This window comes from Chinchilla lanigera, unplaced genomic scaffold, assembly GCF_000276665.1.
Source record: "Chinchilla lanigera isolate Chin_1 unplaced genomic scaffold, ChiLan1.0 scaffold00057, whole genome shotgun sequence".
Classification (NCBI taxonomy): domain Eukaryota; kingdom Metazoa; phylum Chordata; class Mammalia; order Rodentia; family Chinchillidae; genus Chinchilla; species Chinchilla lanigera.
In genome coordinates, this window is record NW_004955458.1 from 1,274,675 (window position 1) to 1,288,401 (window position 13,727).

General features: G+C 51.9%; 2 protein-coding genes across 2 annotated transcripts in view; both read left to right on the top strand.

Moving 5' to 3' along the window:
- Hoxc4 (homeobox C4) overlaps positions 1-13,727 on the top strand; it is a 61,691-nt gene that overhangs the window by 23,074 nt on the left and 24,890 nt on the right. The window lies entirely within an intron of this gene.
- Positions 9,677-13,717, top strand: Hoxc6 (homeobox C6). The gene is made up of 2 exons (XM_013521013.1): positions 9,677-12,012; positions 12,748-13,717. The coding sequence occupies exons 1-2, from the start codon at positions 11,613-11,615 to the stop codon at positions 13,053-13,055; spliced, it is 708 nt and encodes a 235-aa protein (XP_013376467.1). The 5' UTR covers positions 9,677-11,612; the 3' UTR covers positions 13,056-13,717.

Consider the following 13,727-nt stretch of genomic DNA (forward strand, 5'->3'; position numbering starts at 1 on the left):
GGGTGCTCCCTTTCCGAGAGAATTGGGTAAACATGGCGACCGCGGCGCCCATTTGCACACGCTACACAAATGCATCGCATTCCCGGTTGTTTGCAGAAAATTTACAGCTGAGTAATAAAAGTTTACGATCGACTCACAAGTTGGATTGGCCACAAGAAGTCATGTGGATTCCATCCATGAACGTGAACTTTTTATTGTGGTTTGTCCGTTCGGAGCGCTCCGCAGAACAGTCCTCCCTGTAAGAGCCTAACCATTGCCAGGGAAACCTGCGCTGGTCGCTCCCTTCATTACTAGTATTTTTTTTTTATTAATCTGATTAATAATTATTTTCTCCCCATTTAATTTTTTTCCTTCCAGGTAGAGTTGCCGGAAACTGGGGGCACCTGGAGAGGGCGGGGATGGGAGGGGAGAGGCAGGAGTTGAGGGCCTCTCCCTCTCTTCCCCCGGCCCTCTGGCCCCCAAGGGGCAGGAGGAATGCGGGAGCAGGCGTTGAGATAGGGAGCTGCAGATGCCTCCACCCCTCCTCTCAATCCGGCTCTCCCTCCGGCCCCCTTCCCGCAACTCTCCTTAATTTTATTTGGCTTTTTGAGGATCCGAACTATTCTTTTTTATTTTTACATTTATGTAAAGTATATGTGTGTGTGTGCAGCTGAGACAGGCTCGGCAGCGGCACAGAATGAGGGAAGACGAGAAAGACAGAGAGTGGGAAAGAGAGAGGCAGAGAGAGAGGGAGAGAGGGAGAGTGACAGCAGCGCCCGGTAAGTGTTTCCTTATTGGTTCAAATATGTAACTAATGGTCCGTAGCTGGGTGGCGGTTTCAAGATAAGGACCGCAGCGGCTTGTCTTGGTTAGAGAGGAGAGGGGGCTGGCGAGGGGGTGGGCTCGTGGGGAGGAAAAGTGGGGGGGGGTAGAGTGGAATATTGGTAACTGGTAGTGGGACGAATGTGTTGTCCTGATGTCACTGTGCGCCGAAGTTGGGGATCGGGAGACTAGAGGACTTGGCCAGTGGGCGGAAGCCCGGGGTCTGCCTGATGCCCACCGTGTCTGTACCTGTTTATTCTAGATCTGCCTACTCTTGGTTAATGGCACTGAGCCCCCAGGGAGGGGGTTGAAAGCTCCAACTCCAGGGCCTGAGAGAGCGACTGTAGGCTTTGCCCACTGCCCCCTGAACGACGTCAGCCCCCCGACCCCCAAACAAACTTTCCAGCGCCCCCTCCCCGTCGGGCAGCCCCCTCCCTCCTGGAGAGCGCGACCGCGAGAGCTCACACATGCGCAGTGTGGGCCCAGGGCCGCGCCGCGGAGCAGGAAGCGAGAGTAGCTTGGCGGGCAGCGGGCGGCTGGGCCTGTTAATTGGCAATTAGGGGGGAGGCTGGTGGCTGGTGCGCGTCAGCCGAGGGGAGAGCGTCTGCCCACCCCCTGCTCCCGCCCCCACCCTGGCGGAGGGAAGGGTGGGAGGTGCCCCGCACTGCGGGTGGAGGGTGGGGGTGGGGGATGCAGTACTCAAAAGCCATCTTGTGCTCGGAGAAAAGAGGCCTGTCCGCTCTCCTTTGCAGAGGCCGGCGCCCTCCACCCGCAACCGCGGCCACTCCACCAGGGACGCCCCGTGAACCGTTCCACCCGCCTCACTCGGCGGCTGTGGGCTTGGATCTGCCCTGCCTGGGCAGAAGTGGGAGTGGGGAAGGCCCGAGGCGGGCGGGGACGGGCCGGGCCTTCTGGGTACTGCGGCGGCGGCTGAGACCCGCGGGGCGACCGGCTGGTGCGAGAGCAGCGTGTGAATAGGGCGGCCCGGGAGAGACCTGGGTGCTCAGGATCTTCCTAATAATTGGTGCTAATGGCGTGTTGTATAGTCTTAACCTGACACATCTGGTCTCATAACACAGTGGCCTAATTTCTTCCAAATGTACGTGGCCCTGGATATGTTGCAGTTTGATATATGACCCCGCCCTGCTCCCCGCCGGCCTGGGTCCGATGCTCGATGCGTGAGTTTCCGTGTGTAAAGAGCGACGCACACGAAAATGCATACAGACCCAAGCAGACACACCCCAGAGCTGGGGAGGGGGCATATTCCCGGCCAGATCCAGAGTCTCAGGGCCGGACTCACCTTCGATCCGAACCAACAGCACCCCCGTGCTCTCCCAGGGCGCGCCTGAGACTGCGCTGAGCCCGCGTGGGGGAGGGGAGCGTCCTCGATTTCCTGTTTAAACCCTGACTCGTCGCCTGGGGAGGGGGTAGGGAGGGGGGGAGAAACCCATTTTTATCAAATTGTTAAAACTATAGTTCGAGTGCATTCAAATCAAACCCCTGGGGCCCGACCTGACAGTGAATCTTCTCTCCCCTCCCCCTACAATCCCCTTCCCTTCCCCTCCTGCCCCCCCAAAAGTCCCCTTTCGCTGCCGACATAAAGGCTTCCGAGGTATTCTCCCGAGGGAAGAAATGGCATTTTCTCTCCCCCTTCCTACCCCCCCCCCCAATAGCACTGGTGTATCGGCAGAGGCGTCTGCCGAGGGGCTAATTTCGCGTTCCTTGTTTACGATCGAGAAAAACGCTTGGCTCTCCCCAAATGGGCCCAGCCCGCCGCCTGCTCGGCTGCCGCGCGCTCTGCGGCCGCTGCGGCGCGGCCCGAGGGCTGACGCCTCGAGGAACCGGGCTGTGGCGGCCGGGACCGGAGGCTGTGGGACCCGAAAAGGGCAAAGGGAGTACGGTGGGACGGTGGAGGGGCCCGGGAGGCCCGAAAATGGGAGCCTTTCTTCTGGAGTATTGTGGGAACGGCAGACCGGTGAGGCCTCTATTTCTCTTTCGCCTGTATTTTGCCCACCCACGCCCCTGCGGCTCGCTGCACAGGCGAGGGGGCTGTGGGGGGCACGCATCTCCTTTGTTCGTCCCCTAAAGTAAACCGTTTCCGGAGAAGGCTATTCGGGCCAGTAAGATTCACCTGGGATATTGGAGGGCCCCCTCCCATCGGAGGGGCGGGCCTGGGCGAGACTGGGGTATTTCTCTAGGCCCACGGGGGATCTAGTTTAATGTGCTAACGGTGAGATGTCTGGGTGCTAGGGTGCGAGGTTGATCGGCTAACAGCACCATCCTGAGGTGTCCTTATATTTTTATCGATTTCCCGTCCCTTTCGGGGGCCCCCACCTTGCTCTGTGCCCTTCGCTCCTAGAAGTCTCCTCAGGAGGCTGAGGGATGCAGAGAAAGCACAGTAGCAGGGCCTGGCCTTGGCTTTCCAGATTCTCCGTCTGCCCAGGGGATAAAAGGGTCCTCTGCTTCCCAGTTACTTTCCCTTTTCTTCCCCTTTTCCCTGTCCTGTGACACTCAAACAGAAGCACAAGAGGGGTCACCAGTGGCAACCCTCAACCTCCTTGCAGGCCAAATTCTCTGTTGATGTGGTCCACACTGCAGGAGAGCTCTTCTGTGATTATCTAATAATAGCCAGGGTGGCTGAGAATAGCATCTGGCTCAAGGACTCTGCACACCCAGAGCTGAGACTGGGCAGAGACACTGGTCTGTGGATCACAGCCTGGCAACTTTCCCCAGAGCCCAGGGCCTCAGTGTTCCCCATGAGCCCACTCTATGGGCACCCTCAGATGTGCCCTTTCTAGGGCTTTTTCAGCCCTGCCATCCACTCTATTTCATGCATCAGTTCCTAGCTAAAGAAAAATGGGCAGAGCAAACCCTTTTCCCCCTTGGTCTGACAGTTGTGATCCCCACGGAGAATGCAACCTTGTTTGGACAAGGCAACCTTGTTGGATTGGCTGTTGTGTTCTGAAACCAAGCTCTGTGGCTTTATACATGTATTAAATACAGGCTCAAGTATACAGACTTAGACTTATGCGTGAATATATAGAGATTCATGTTTCTTCAGTGCTTAATTGTGTATTACCATGCTTGTATTCGTTCAAACACCGTTTTATGTGCATGCGAAATTTTGTTAGCCCTTACTGTTTGAGAGTGAGCTCCTGAGAGCACGGAGTGCACCAAGGACGCCCTCTGTGCTGTTCTGCTGGAAATATGTGTGCGCTGGAATCGGAGTATGCGGGGTTCCAGTAACTAATGGAGTTACAAGGGCTTTCTCAGGCATTGCTGCTTTTGCTGTTCAAGCACCAGGGCTGGGGGAATATTAAATCTCTTCTGCTTTCCCTCCTCATCTTCCTGTATACCCCCCAAATTTCAGAGTGCCTTAGAAGGGGAACTCAGGCATCTTGAAAACGAGGTTTATTGGCTCTTTCATGGGTGTCATGGGCCTGTGAGCTGTTCTGAAGGGTCAGGGATGGACTCTGGCTCTGCAGGTCTCCCTGGGGCTGTGAAGGGATTAGAGTGGTTTAGTGAAGTGGCCTCCACGGAGTGGTCTGGGATGGCTTTGGCCAGGGTGCTTGGAGATGCTGGTGAATGGCTAGGGCAATCTACAGCTGAGAAGGTGAACACCTCTCCCTCTCCCTGAATTCCTGGCCCACTCACACGACCTCAGACTTGCCTGTGTCTTTAGGGGACCAATTGGAAGTTCTCTAGGCCCCCCAGATACGCAAATCTGGTTACTTGTAGGACTGCATTTTATTTCTGTCTGCTGCCTGAGCCAGGGCAAGGCCAGGCCAACAGAGAAAACTGGTGGAGGCTATTTGGAAGCCTCCAAGCTGGGCCCGGATGGCTGGGGCCTGCAGTACTGATTATGTGCCGCTGCTGGGAATTAATCGGCCTCCTTTCCCAGCCTTTCTTACTTTGAGGGCCAGGAAGACAAAACAGGGAGGAATATAAATGTCAAGAGGAAGCCCTATAGAAGAAAGCGAGGACAGGAACAGGGCTGGAGGGGTTTTCCCTACCAGCTCTCAGAGCACTCAAGTTCCTCCCAAGGATCTCCTGTCCAGACAAGCTGTGCCGGGAGACTGTAGTTTTCTCCCGCCTTACTGCTGCCATCACTGAGGGATGCCTTGTGCTTTTGGCTGTGGCCACCCCACTTGGGGCACTGGGGTGACATTACTCCAGAATGATGCCTCTTGCCCAGCCCAGGGCCTCTGCCCCAGTGCCGCAGCCGCCCCTGTTTATTGTGTCTGTGAGTTGTTTACTTGTTTTGTCTGCTGCCACCCTGCGTCTGAAACCCGCCAAACCAGCAAATTCGCCTAGGAGAACAAAGTGCAGCGCAATCTCCAATTCCCTCCCGCTTCCAGCACCCCGCTCCTGCCCGTTCCAGCTCCCTCATTCTCACGTTCCGAGGGAAGGAAGCAGAAATTGTCCTAAAATAGGGCAGCTGTTTATAGGGTCAGAGGAATTACGGGGACACCATAAACCTCCGGGTGTCCTAGTGGTGGAGAGACTTATGATCAGCCCTCCTCTTGCCTCTAGCTTTTCTTCCTTCCCCGGTAACTGCTTGGTTAAGGGGGCCACAGTGATTGGGGAACTTGAGCGCCACCCCCCATTACACTCCTCCATTTCTTTCCGCAGGAGATTGCCTGAGACTTGGGTTGTTGGTTTTAAATGAGGGTAGTGTTGGAGGATTCCTAAAGCTAGATAAAGCATATTGCACTTCTACCTTCCCTTTCCTCAACTCCCCCAAAATGGCAGCAAATTTAAACAAATCCTACAAAGTTAAATTGCCCCTTCCCTAAAGATCCTATAAATCTCCAGTCGTGCCAGGTGTAGAGTTGAGGAGGCCACTGTTCGCCTTTAATTTTGCTCCTGGCTATCAAATCTAAGAATATCATCAAAGTGAGCAATATTCCTGTTTCTGAATTAACTTCCTCCTCCCATGTCTTCCCCTCTTTTCACCAGCGTAGATTAAATGGTCCTTTCAGATTGCAAACAATAAAGGATAAAATTATTTATAGGGAAGTGAGGATGATGTTTTATTGTTGGCTTATTGTTCCAGAACATAATAACATTTTATTTTCAAGTGAGAGAAGCTAGACCAGGAAAAAGAGGAGGAAAGGGAAAAAAAAAAGCAAGAGGAGCCTATGTGTGCCCACACACAAAGCTTCTGCCGCTGTACATGACATTTATGACATTTACAGTTTCCATATGATAACTCACTGTGATGTCATAAATGCCAAGTTCTTGATTTTTACAATTCTCATAAACCTCCAGAATGGGCCCAAGCAATGTTCCATGTTGAATGGCACAAGAAAAACCAGGAGGTTGCAGATCCTCTGGGTTAGTGCATAACAGCACTCAGTTACTGCCCCGCCTTCCTCCTCTGATAACTCCCGAGGTCCTAAGATATTCTGAATATTCTGGATTTTAACTTTTCCTCCTGAGTCAAGTGGGGGCATCTGCTCTACCTCTCTGAAGTGTCCGGAGGTGGCTGAGGTCCTTCCCAGTCCCCAGCAGGGATGAGGTCCTGCCTCAGAAGGCTTCCCACAAGCCTCCTCCTCAACTGATACGAGCAGCTTGGGATAAAGGCAGAAGACTTGAGAGCTAGGCCCTCAGTAGCCAGAAATGGTTTTTTTCCCAGATGGAGATAGAAGAGAGCTTTCTGGGTGTGATGGAGCAGAGATACTTGGGACCTATTTTATTTTTTAATCTTCATCCAGAGAAGTGAGTTGAGAATCCAGACAGAACACCAATGTGAGGGTTTGTGTCTGCTAATAGTAGCAGCAGTAGGTGGGGTGCCAGTAAGGAAAAGCCATGCAAAAATACGGAAAGAGAGAGGAGAGGAGAGGAAATATGACATGAGTTAGCAGAACCCCTCCGTATACCTTTTTTCTCTGTTGAATTGCAATAAAGCAAAAGCAGCTTCAGCAGTCTTTCACCCTCTTCTTAGCTCAAAAGAGGAGTCACCAGCGCAGGCCTCTGAGGTGTTTGAGGCAGTTCTCAGCAGTTTGACATGCCCCATCTGGCCCCTTCCTCCTATCCCCCCTCCCAGCTGACCCCCAATTCCCTTCAGCTGGTCAGCCTGAACCTTGTCCACAGAATATCAGCACCCACAAATGGCATCTATTTCCGGGTTGGGTGTGTCAAATTTCACTTTTTCCCAAGTGTCTTGGAGCCTGAACTTTGAAAGGAGGAGTGTTCCTGTATGGAATGCAGTCTGTATATGGAGGGAGTATTAATGCCCAGAAAACTCCCCTGTGTCTATGAGAAATGGGGAGCCCCTTGGGTCGGCCATGCTGTGGAGTCCCTGAGCAGACCAGTTCTGTGCGTTCACATTCGTTCTCTGGCAGACAGCGAAGCTCTCTACAATCCTTTTACTCTGTTCCAAGGAGATCAAAGGAGCTTGTACACAAACACCAGCCATTTGGGGTAGGTTTATTTTTTAATTTTTCAGTAAAAAAAAAAATGTAATCATAAGCCAGTGGGACCCGCTGAGCATTCACTCTAGAACAGCAAAGCCTTAACCAAATAGAGCTCTTTTGAGGTGAGCTGAGCAATTATTGAAACTCGGCTTTCTCTGTAAGAGGGATTTCGGCCTTTGCCCAGTGGCGCAAAAGAAGCCGGCAGGGCAACTGCTCTTCTCTGGCTCTGGAAAATGAGGAATGGTGTCGGATGGGTCTGGCAGATGCAGTGGCTTCCAAGCAGCCAACTGCCTTGCCGATGGAGCATTGACTCTTGCAGCTCCAGTGTTGGGGTCCCTAAGCAGCCTCCAGAGTCGCCAAGCTATAGTTGCCGGCTGCGGCGGTCAGCAATGGAGTATGAGTAGCAGTGCAAGGGTGAGTCACAAAGGTCCTCACAGAGTTAGGGATCTGGAGAGAGAGAGGGAGAGAGAGAGAGGGAGGAGAGGGCAGAACACAAACTAAGGAGTACTTTTAGAAAAGATTGTCCCCCCACATAAAAATTGCGGAGCTCATCCTGCTCACCTCAAGTATCCCTTCCCACGAAATTAAGTTGGCATATTTACCAGAGCAGAATGAAACGCCAAGGCAGGCGAGGTGAGGCCTGCCCAAGGACCCCTTCAGGGAGGGGATCCAGTCCCAACCACCCGCTCTCTAGTTCGGAGCCCCGAGACCCCCCAGCCTTCCCCTCTTCTGGAGCCGGGCAAAGCTGGCTGAAACAGGAATGTTTAAAGCACCCTAGGGAACCCCCAAGTGCCCAGTTCCAGTGCTACCCTTAGCCTTGGGGACTCCTGGCCAGGGACTGCACCCCACTCAGGCCCAAGGCGCAGGCAGTAAATTCCTCTCCTATAATTAATGCTCATGAAAAGCATGTGTTTTGGATTGGTGGGGGGAGGATTAGACGGTGAGCAGCAAACTTTCCTCCTCTATTCCTTTTCTGCATTTTTGAATTCAGTTTTTGAATCCACTAATTACAGTTCCAAAGGCGCAGATCTGCTCTTGACACCAAGCTCCCTCGCTGTGGCATGCCTAATGTGGAAGGCTGAGGGGCTGGAGCAGCGCAGAGTCCTGCTGGCCTGATGGGGGTGTTCTCTCATTTCTCTAGGCTTGTTTTATAGAAACAAAGAAAGAGTTCGCTCCCTCCTTCCCGAGACTTCTGCATATTTACAGAGCTCAACTGCAGTTTTAATAAAACATCTGTTCTTGCTTCTGCTGATGAATTTCCATAATTGTTTTCAGACAGATTTCACAGGAAAATATAAATATATCTCGAAAAATCCAAGTCCTAGATGCCCTCCCTTAGCCATTCTTTGCCAAAAAAATAAAATAAAGTAAACATGAAATGAAAGAGGAAAATACAGTCCAATGCAGGAAGGATCGAGTTCCTCTGACCTGCTCTCCCCCCTTGGAGCGAATCCTCCAGCAAATTTCAGCTGCATAATTAAAGATCTCACTGAAAGAAGGAGGCTTCTTTCCCCGGGAATGGGAGGTGATGGAGGAGAATGTGTTGGAAATTAATTTTTCCAAAGGTATTTAAGCAGTGGGAAATTTATTTGTATTTCTGCTTCCCCTCCTCTCCCCCTTCCAGCATTTCTGCCTTTTTCTCCCAGCAGCTGGTTTCTGTTCATTATAAATCGGCGAGACCTTTCAGTCTCTGCCCTCTGTTTAGGGACGTAATAAAACACTTAACTTTCCGGGCCTGAGACTTACATTCTGCTCCTCAGGTCGCCCACCCCGAAGCCCAGCACCTTTAGGCCCCAAAAGAGAGTATCCTCAACTTTGGGGCCCCTCTCCTCTCCAGCTCTGGTTAAGGAGGGGCTCAAAGAAACTCAGACACCCTTGCTGGGGGCTGTGGCACATGCTTCCCCAGAAGCCCCTTCTTTCTTTCAAGATACCCACAAAAGAGATTTAAAAATACATAGAAAATCAACACTCATAGAAAGCAAAACCTCATTAAGGCATCCTATCTTCCATCATTCAATTTGTTGTACATTGCAACAATTTAATATCTTGAAAGAAATACCACTGACATGATTTATCCCTCTAGCAATCTTGCTCCAAAATAAGGGGGGGTTACTTTTTCTTCCGGCCTCTTTTACTTGTTACACGGCTACCTTCAGGGCAGAAAGGAGGCTGAGAACTAGGAGAGAGGCTACTTTTGTCCAGGGGTGCACTGACTTGTTCCTTAGCTCAGCCCCAGGGCACTCCCCTCCATGTTTTTCTCTCCCCCTACCTCTTGTCCTCCAGGGGGACTGGAGCCCCAGCCAGCTGTTGGAAACCTCTGCCCAGGCATGTTATGAATTTGAGGACAGCTGGATTCAAGAGCAAAAAGTAACCCACAGTGGTGTCTGTGTTTGTGTACCTGCCATGTCACCCCCAAAAGAAATAACTCCTCTTAAAAATTTCTTTTTAATGTAAGTACCCTCCTCTACCCTTTCACCTCTATCTCCTTGTGAGGAGGAAAATGTACTCCAAAGGGAAGAACCTTTATAAAGATCTTTCCCTTACCATTCTAAATGCCAACCAATTTTCTTTCTTTCTGAAGTACTGGGGTGGGGGTTGGATTTTAAAAAGCAAGCACAAATTGGTAGAAAGACTCTTCAACCCCCTAATGAGGTTCATGTATTAACACTCATGTTGTCTGCACCAGCTCCTGCACACACTGTCTGCTTTTGGGTTCGAAACTTTATTTTTCTCCCCTAGCGACACTCCAGGGAAACCTTAACATTACAGAAGATGAATAAACGAGTTTTTTTCCCAGCGTAGTCCCGTTTATGGCTTTATTGCTACCCATTGATTACTCCGCTTTGTTACACAGAAGGAAAAGATCATAAAATCCGGGCGACATCCGGGTTCTTGTTATAGTCAGTGCCCCCCCGCCCAAAAAAAAGTGAGGGAAAAATATGAGCTTTCACTGCTACATGTGCACGCCCCAGTACCCTCTTTGTCAACTCAAAGCATTTTCTGCCCATGTCACGATATCAAATTAAGTTTGGATCAGGGGAAAATCTGCATCTGCACACCTTCGTCTGTTTCACTTCGCCCACTGCAGCACCTTCTGAAGCCTGGGACCCAGCTGCCTTTTCTAACATTTTATCCCTTTTTTAGTCCCAAAGTCAGGAAAAACTGGGCTAGAGGCTGCTGAGGGTCCAGGGGTGACTGGCACTTGGACAAGAACTCCCCTGGAGCCCTTTGCCAGAATCCTGGAGCCTCAGAACTCAGGTCCAGGGGCGCCTCCCCTGGCAGGGCAGTGAATCCAGAGGGGCTGGGGGGCTTCTGACCTCTGCAGGCGCTTGAGCCTGCACGAAGCTCGCTGTCCATCAGAGCGCCGCCAGTCTTCTCTTTCTGGCTGGATCCTGTGTGAATTACCCCACCGGCCATGGCTGGCTCCAAATCATAAATTCTCACCAACATAAACAGGAGTTGATGTCTCTAAAAAGACTCAGTTTTCTTTCTCCTCCCTTTCTTCTGCCTCTTTTCCTGTCTTTCCTAATGTATTTTTATACATTTTCCCCAGTACACAAAAATGCTGCAAGAGTTTCCCCAAAAAGAGCGTCCTGAGGAGGAGGCAGGAAGGGGCTGGAGGCAGGAGAGTTGCTCCCTTGCCCACTTGAGCTTTGCCACTGTGGGCTGTTGTTTCACCCCCACCCCTTTAAACTTCCCGGGTCCCCACATCACTCTCTAAACTTGACTCAGTCATACCCTCCGTCCTCTGGGTGCCCTGCTGTGTGAAATTTCTTTCTCCTTTTGATTTTTTAAAATTTTTTAATTGTTGGGAAAAAATGCATGAGTTCAGTGATGGAGACTCACTCTATGGAGGGTCAAACCAGGATTTGTTACAGTATTTCTGAGAAGCCCCTGAGCTGGGAGGGAGGTCTTCCTAGGAAGAAATCAGGATGTAATTTTAGAATGGAGGAAATACTAAAGATGAAATTGGATTGAAAATACAGGGATTTCTCCCGCCCACACTCTGGCCACAGCAGAGCAAAGTTAGCTGGGGCTGAGAGATTTCTTGGAGTGCATCTCTCTTTCTGTGGGCTCGAGGCCCTGCTCAAGGACAGGCACCCCTCTTTCACCCCCAAACCTGTTCCCTTACACATATATTTTAAAAAGAAACCCAAGTCTTACTTTCAAAGCACACACTTAGTCTCAACTAGGGAATCAACAGAAGCAGAAGCGATTTTTTTCCCCCTTCTTGACATCTGGCTTGTGATTGGCTGGAAGGGGGTCAGCTGACTTTGTCATTTTGTCTGTCCTGGATTGGAGCCGTCCCTATAACCATCTAGTTCCGAGTACAAACTGGAGACAGAAATAAATATTAAAGAAATCATAGCCCGACCAGGTAAAGGCAAAGGGATGAATTCCTACTTCACTAACCCTTCCTTATCCTGCCACCTCGCCGGGGGCCAGGACGTCCTCCCCAACGTCGCCCTCAATTCCACCGCCTATGATCCAGTGAGGCATTTCTCGACCTATGGAGCAGCCGTTGCCCAGAACCGGATCTACTCGACTCCCTTTTATTCGCCACAGGAGAATGTCGTGTTCAGTTCCAGCCGGGGGCCGTATGACTATGGATCTAATTCCTTTTACCAGGAGAAAGACATGCTCTCAAACTGCAGACAAAACACCTTAGGACATAACACACAGACCTCAATCGCTCAGGATTTTAGTTCTGAGCAGGGCAGGACTGCGCCCCAGGACCAGAAAGCCAGTATCCAGATTTACCCCTGGATGCAGCGAATGAATTCGCACAGTGGTGAGTTTTACAGCTCTGAGATATAAATTAAATAAACTGAACTGGCTTTATGACCAGCTTCCCTAGAAGAACGGGCGGAGAGAGTTTTTTATGGCCCCATAAAAACAATCACGCTCGTCTCCTCGCCGACGCCGAGACAGGGCCCTCTCTTCTGCCCCCTCTGCTTGCCTCCCGCGCTGGCTCACAGGGGCCTGGCCCCCTCGGCCCCCTGACTGACGAGGGCTCCAAGGCGAGCTGAGGGGGCAAGAACAGGGCAGGGGGGTGAGGGGAGGGGAGAAGACAAGGAGTCCCCCAAAGTGGAGTTAGGCTGAGAAGAAGGGAGAGGGAGAGGACAGGACAGAAAAGTGGGGAGAAGTTTCCAAAGAGGTAGGGTGCTTAGGGAGGTGGGGAAACTCAGTCCTTGAGAGATGGGCCCTTATCCTCAGTATTTGGGATTTTTCAGACATCAGATTTTAGACTGGCAGCTTTTTGCCTGTTTTTTTGCCCTGCACCCCCACCCCCCGCCAGCCGGTTCTGCGGGACATGTATCTACCTCCTATGGGAGGACTCTATAAGTTGGGGTCCTGGCTGCAACCCCAGTGGGGGTGGGGCAGGGCCAAAGGATTTAGAAGGCTAGAGCTTGAGGGGGCTGCAATCTGCTGGCCAAGTTGGGAGGTCAGGGCTTTGCTAGGGGTAATCATCTTGGAAGGACGCTTTGCTGATCGTTTTTAGTGTGTTTTGTGCCCGGATCTGTAGGGGTCGGCTATGGAGCAGACCGGAGGCGCGGCCGCCAGATCTACTCGCGGTACCAGACCCTGGAACTGGAGAAGGAATTTCACTTCAATCGTTACCTAACTCGGCGCCGGCGCATCGAGATTGCCAACGCACTCTGCCTGACCGAGCGACAGATCAAAATCTGGTTCCAGAACCGCCGGATGAAGTGGAAAAAAGAATCTAATCTCACGTCCACACTCTCGGGGGGTGGCGGAGGGGCCGCCGCCGACAGCCTGGGTGGAAAAGAGGAAAAGCGGGAAGAGACAGAAGAGGAGAAGCAGAAAGAGTGACCAGGACTGTCCTTGCCAACGCTCGCTCCCCCTCGCTCATCCCAGCTCTCCCCTAATCACGCGCTCTGTATTTATCACTGGCACAATTGATGCGTTTTGACTCCCTAACACAGAATTAGGAAGTCAAAAGTGGACCTGAAAGTCAGCTCTGGACCCCTGCCTCTCCGCAGAACTCCTCACCACGCACCTCCTCCTCTTAGCTCCTTCTCGGCCTGTCTGCAAGCCCCTTCCCCGCCCAGGCCTGGGGGGCACGTTCCCTGAACCTCGCTTCAGACTCCACAGATTTCCCTCCAAATGAGGTCGTGCCCCCCTGCGCCCCCTCGCCCAGAGAGCCGGCTCCGGGCCTGGGGCCTCTGCTCTGGGGCCTCAGGGCCCGGCCTGGCAGCCTGGGAGGGCCGGAGGCCCAAGGAGGGCGCGCCTTGGCCCCAGGGAACCCCCAGGGCCTCCCCGCAGCCCCTGCCCGGCCCCTCTGCCCCAGCAAATGCCCAGACCAGGCAAATTGTATTTAAAGATTCCTGGGGGTCATTATGGCATATTACAAACTGTGACCGTTTCTGTGTGAATATTTTTAGCTGTATTTGTGGTCTCTGTATTTATATTTATGTTTAGCACCGTCCGTGTTCCGATCTCATTTTAAAAAGGGGAAGAAAAAAAAAAGAGGGAAAATTACAA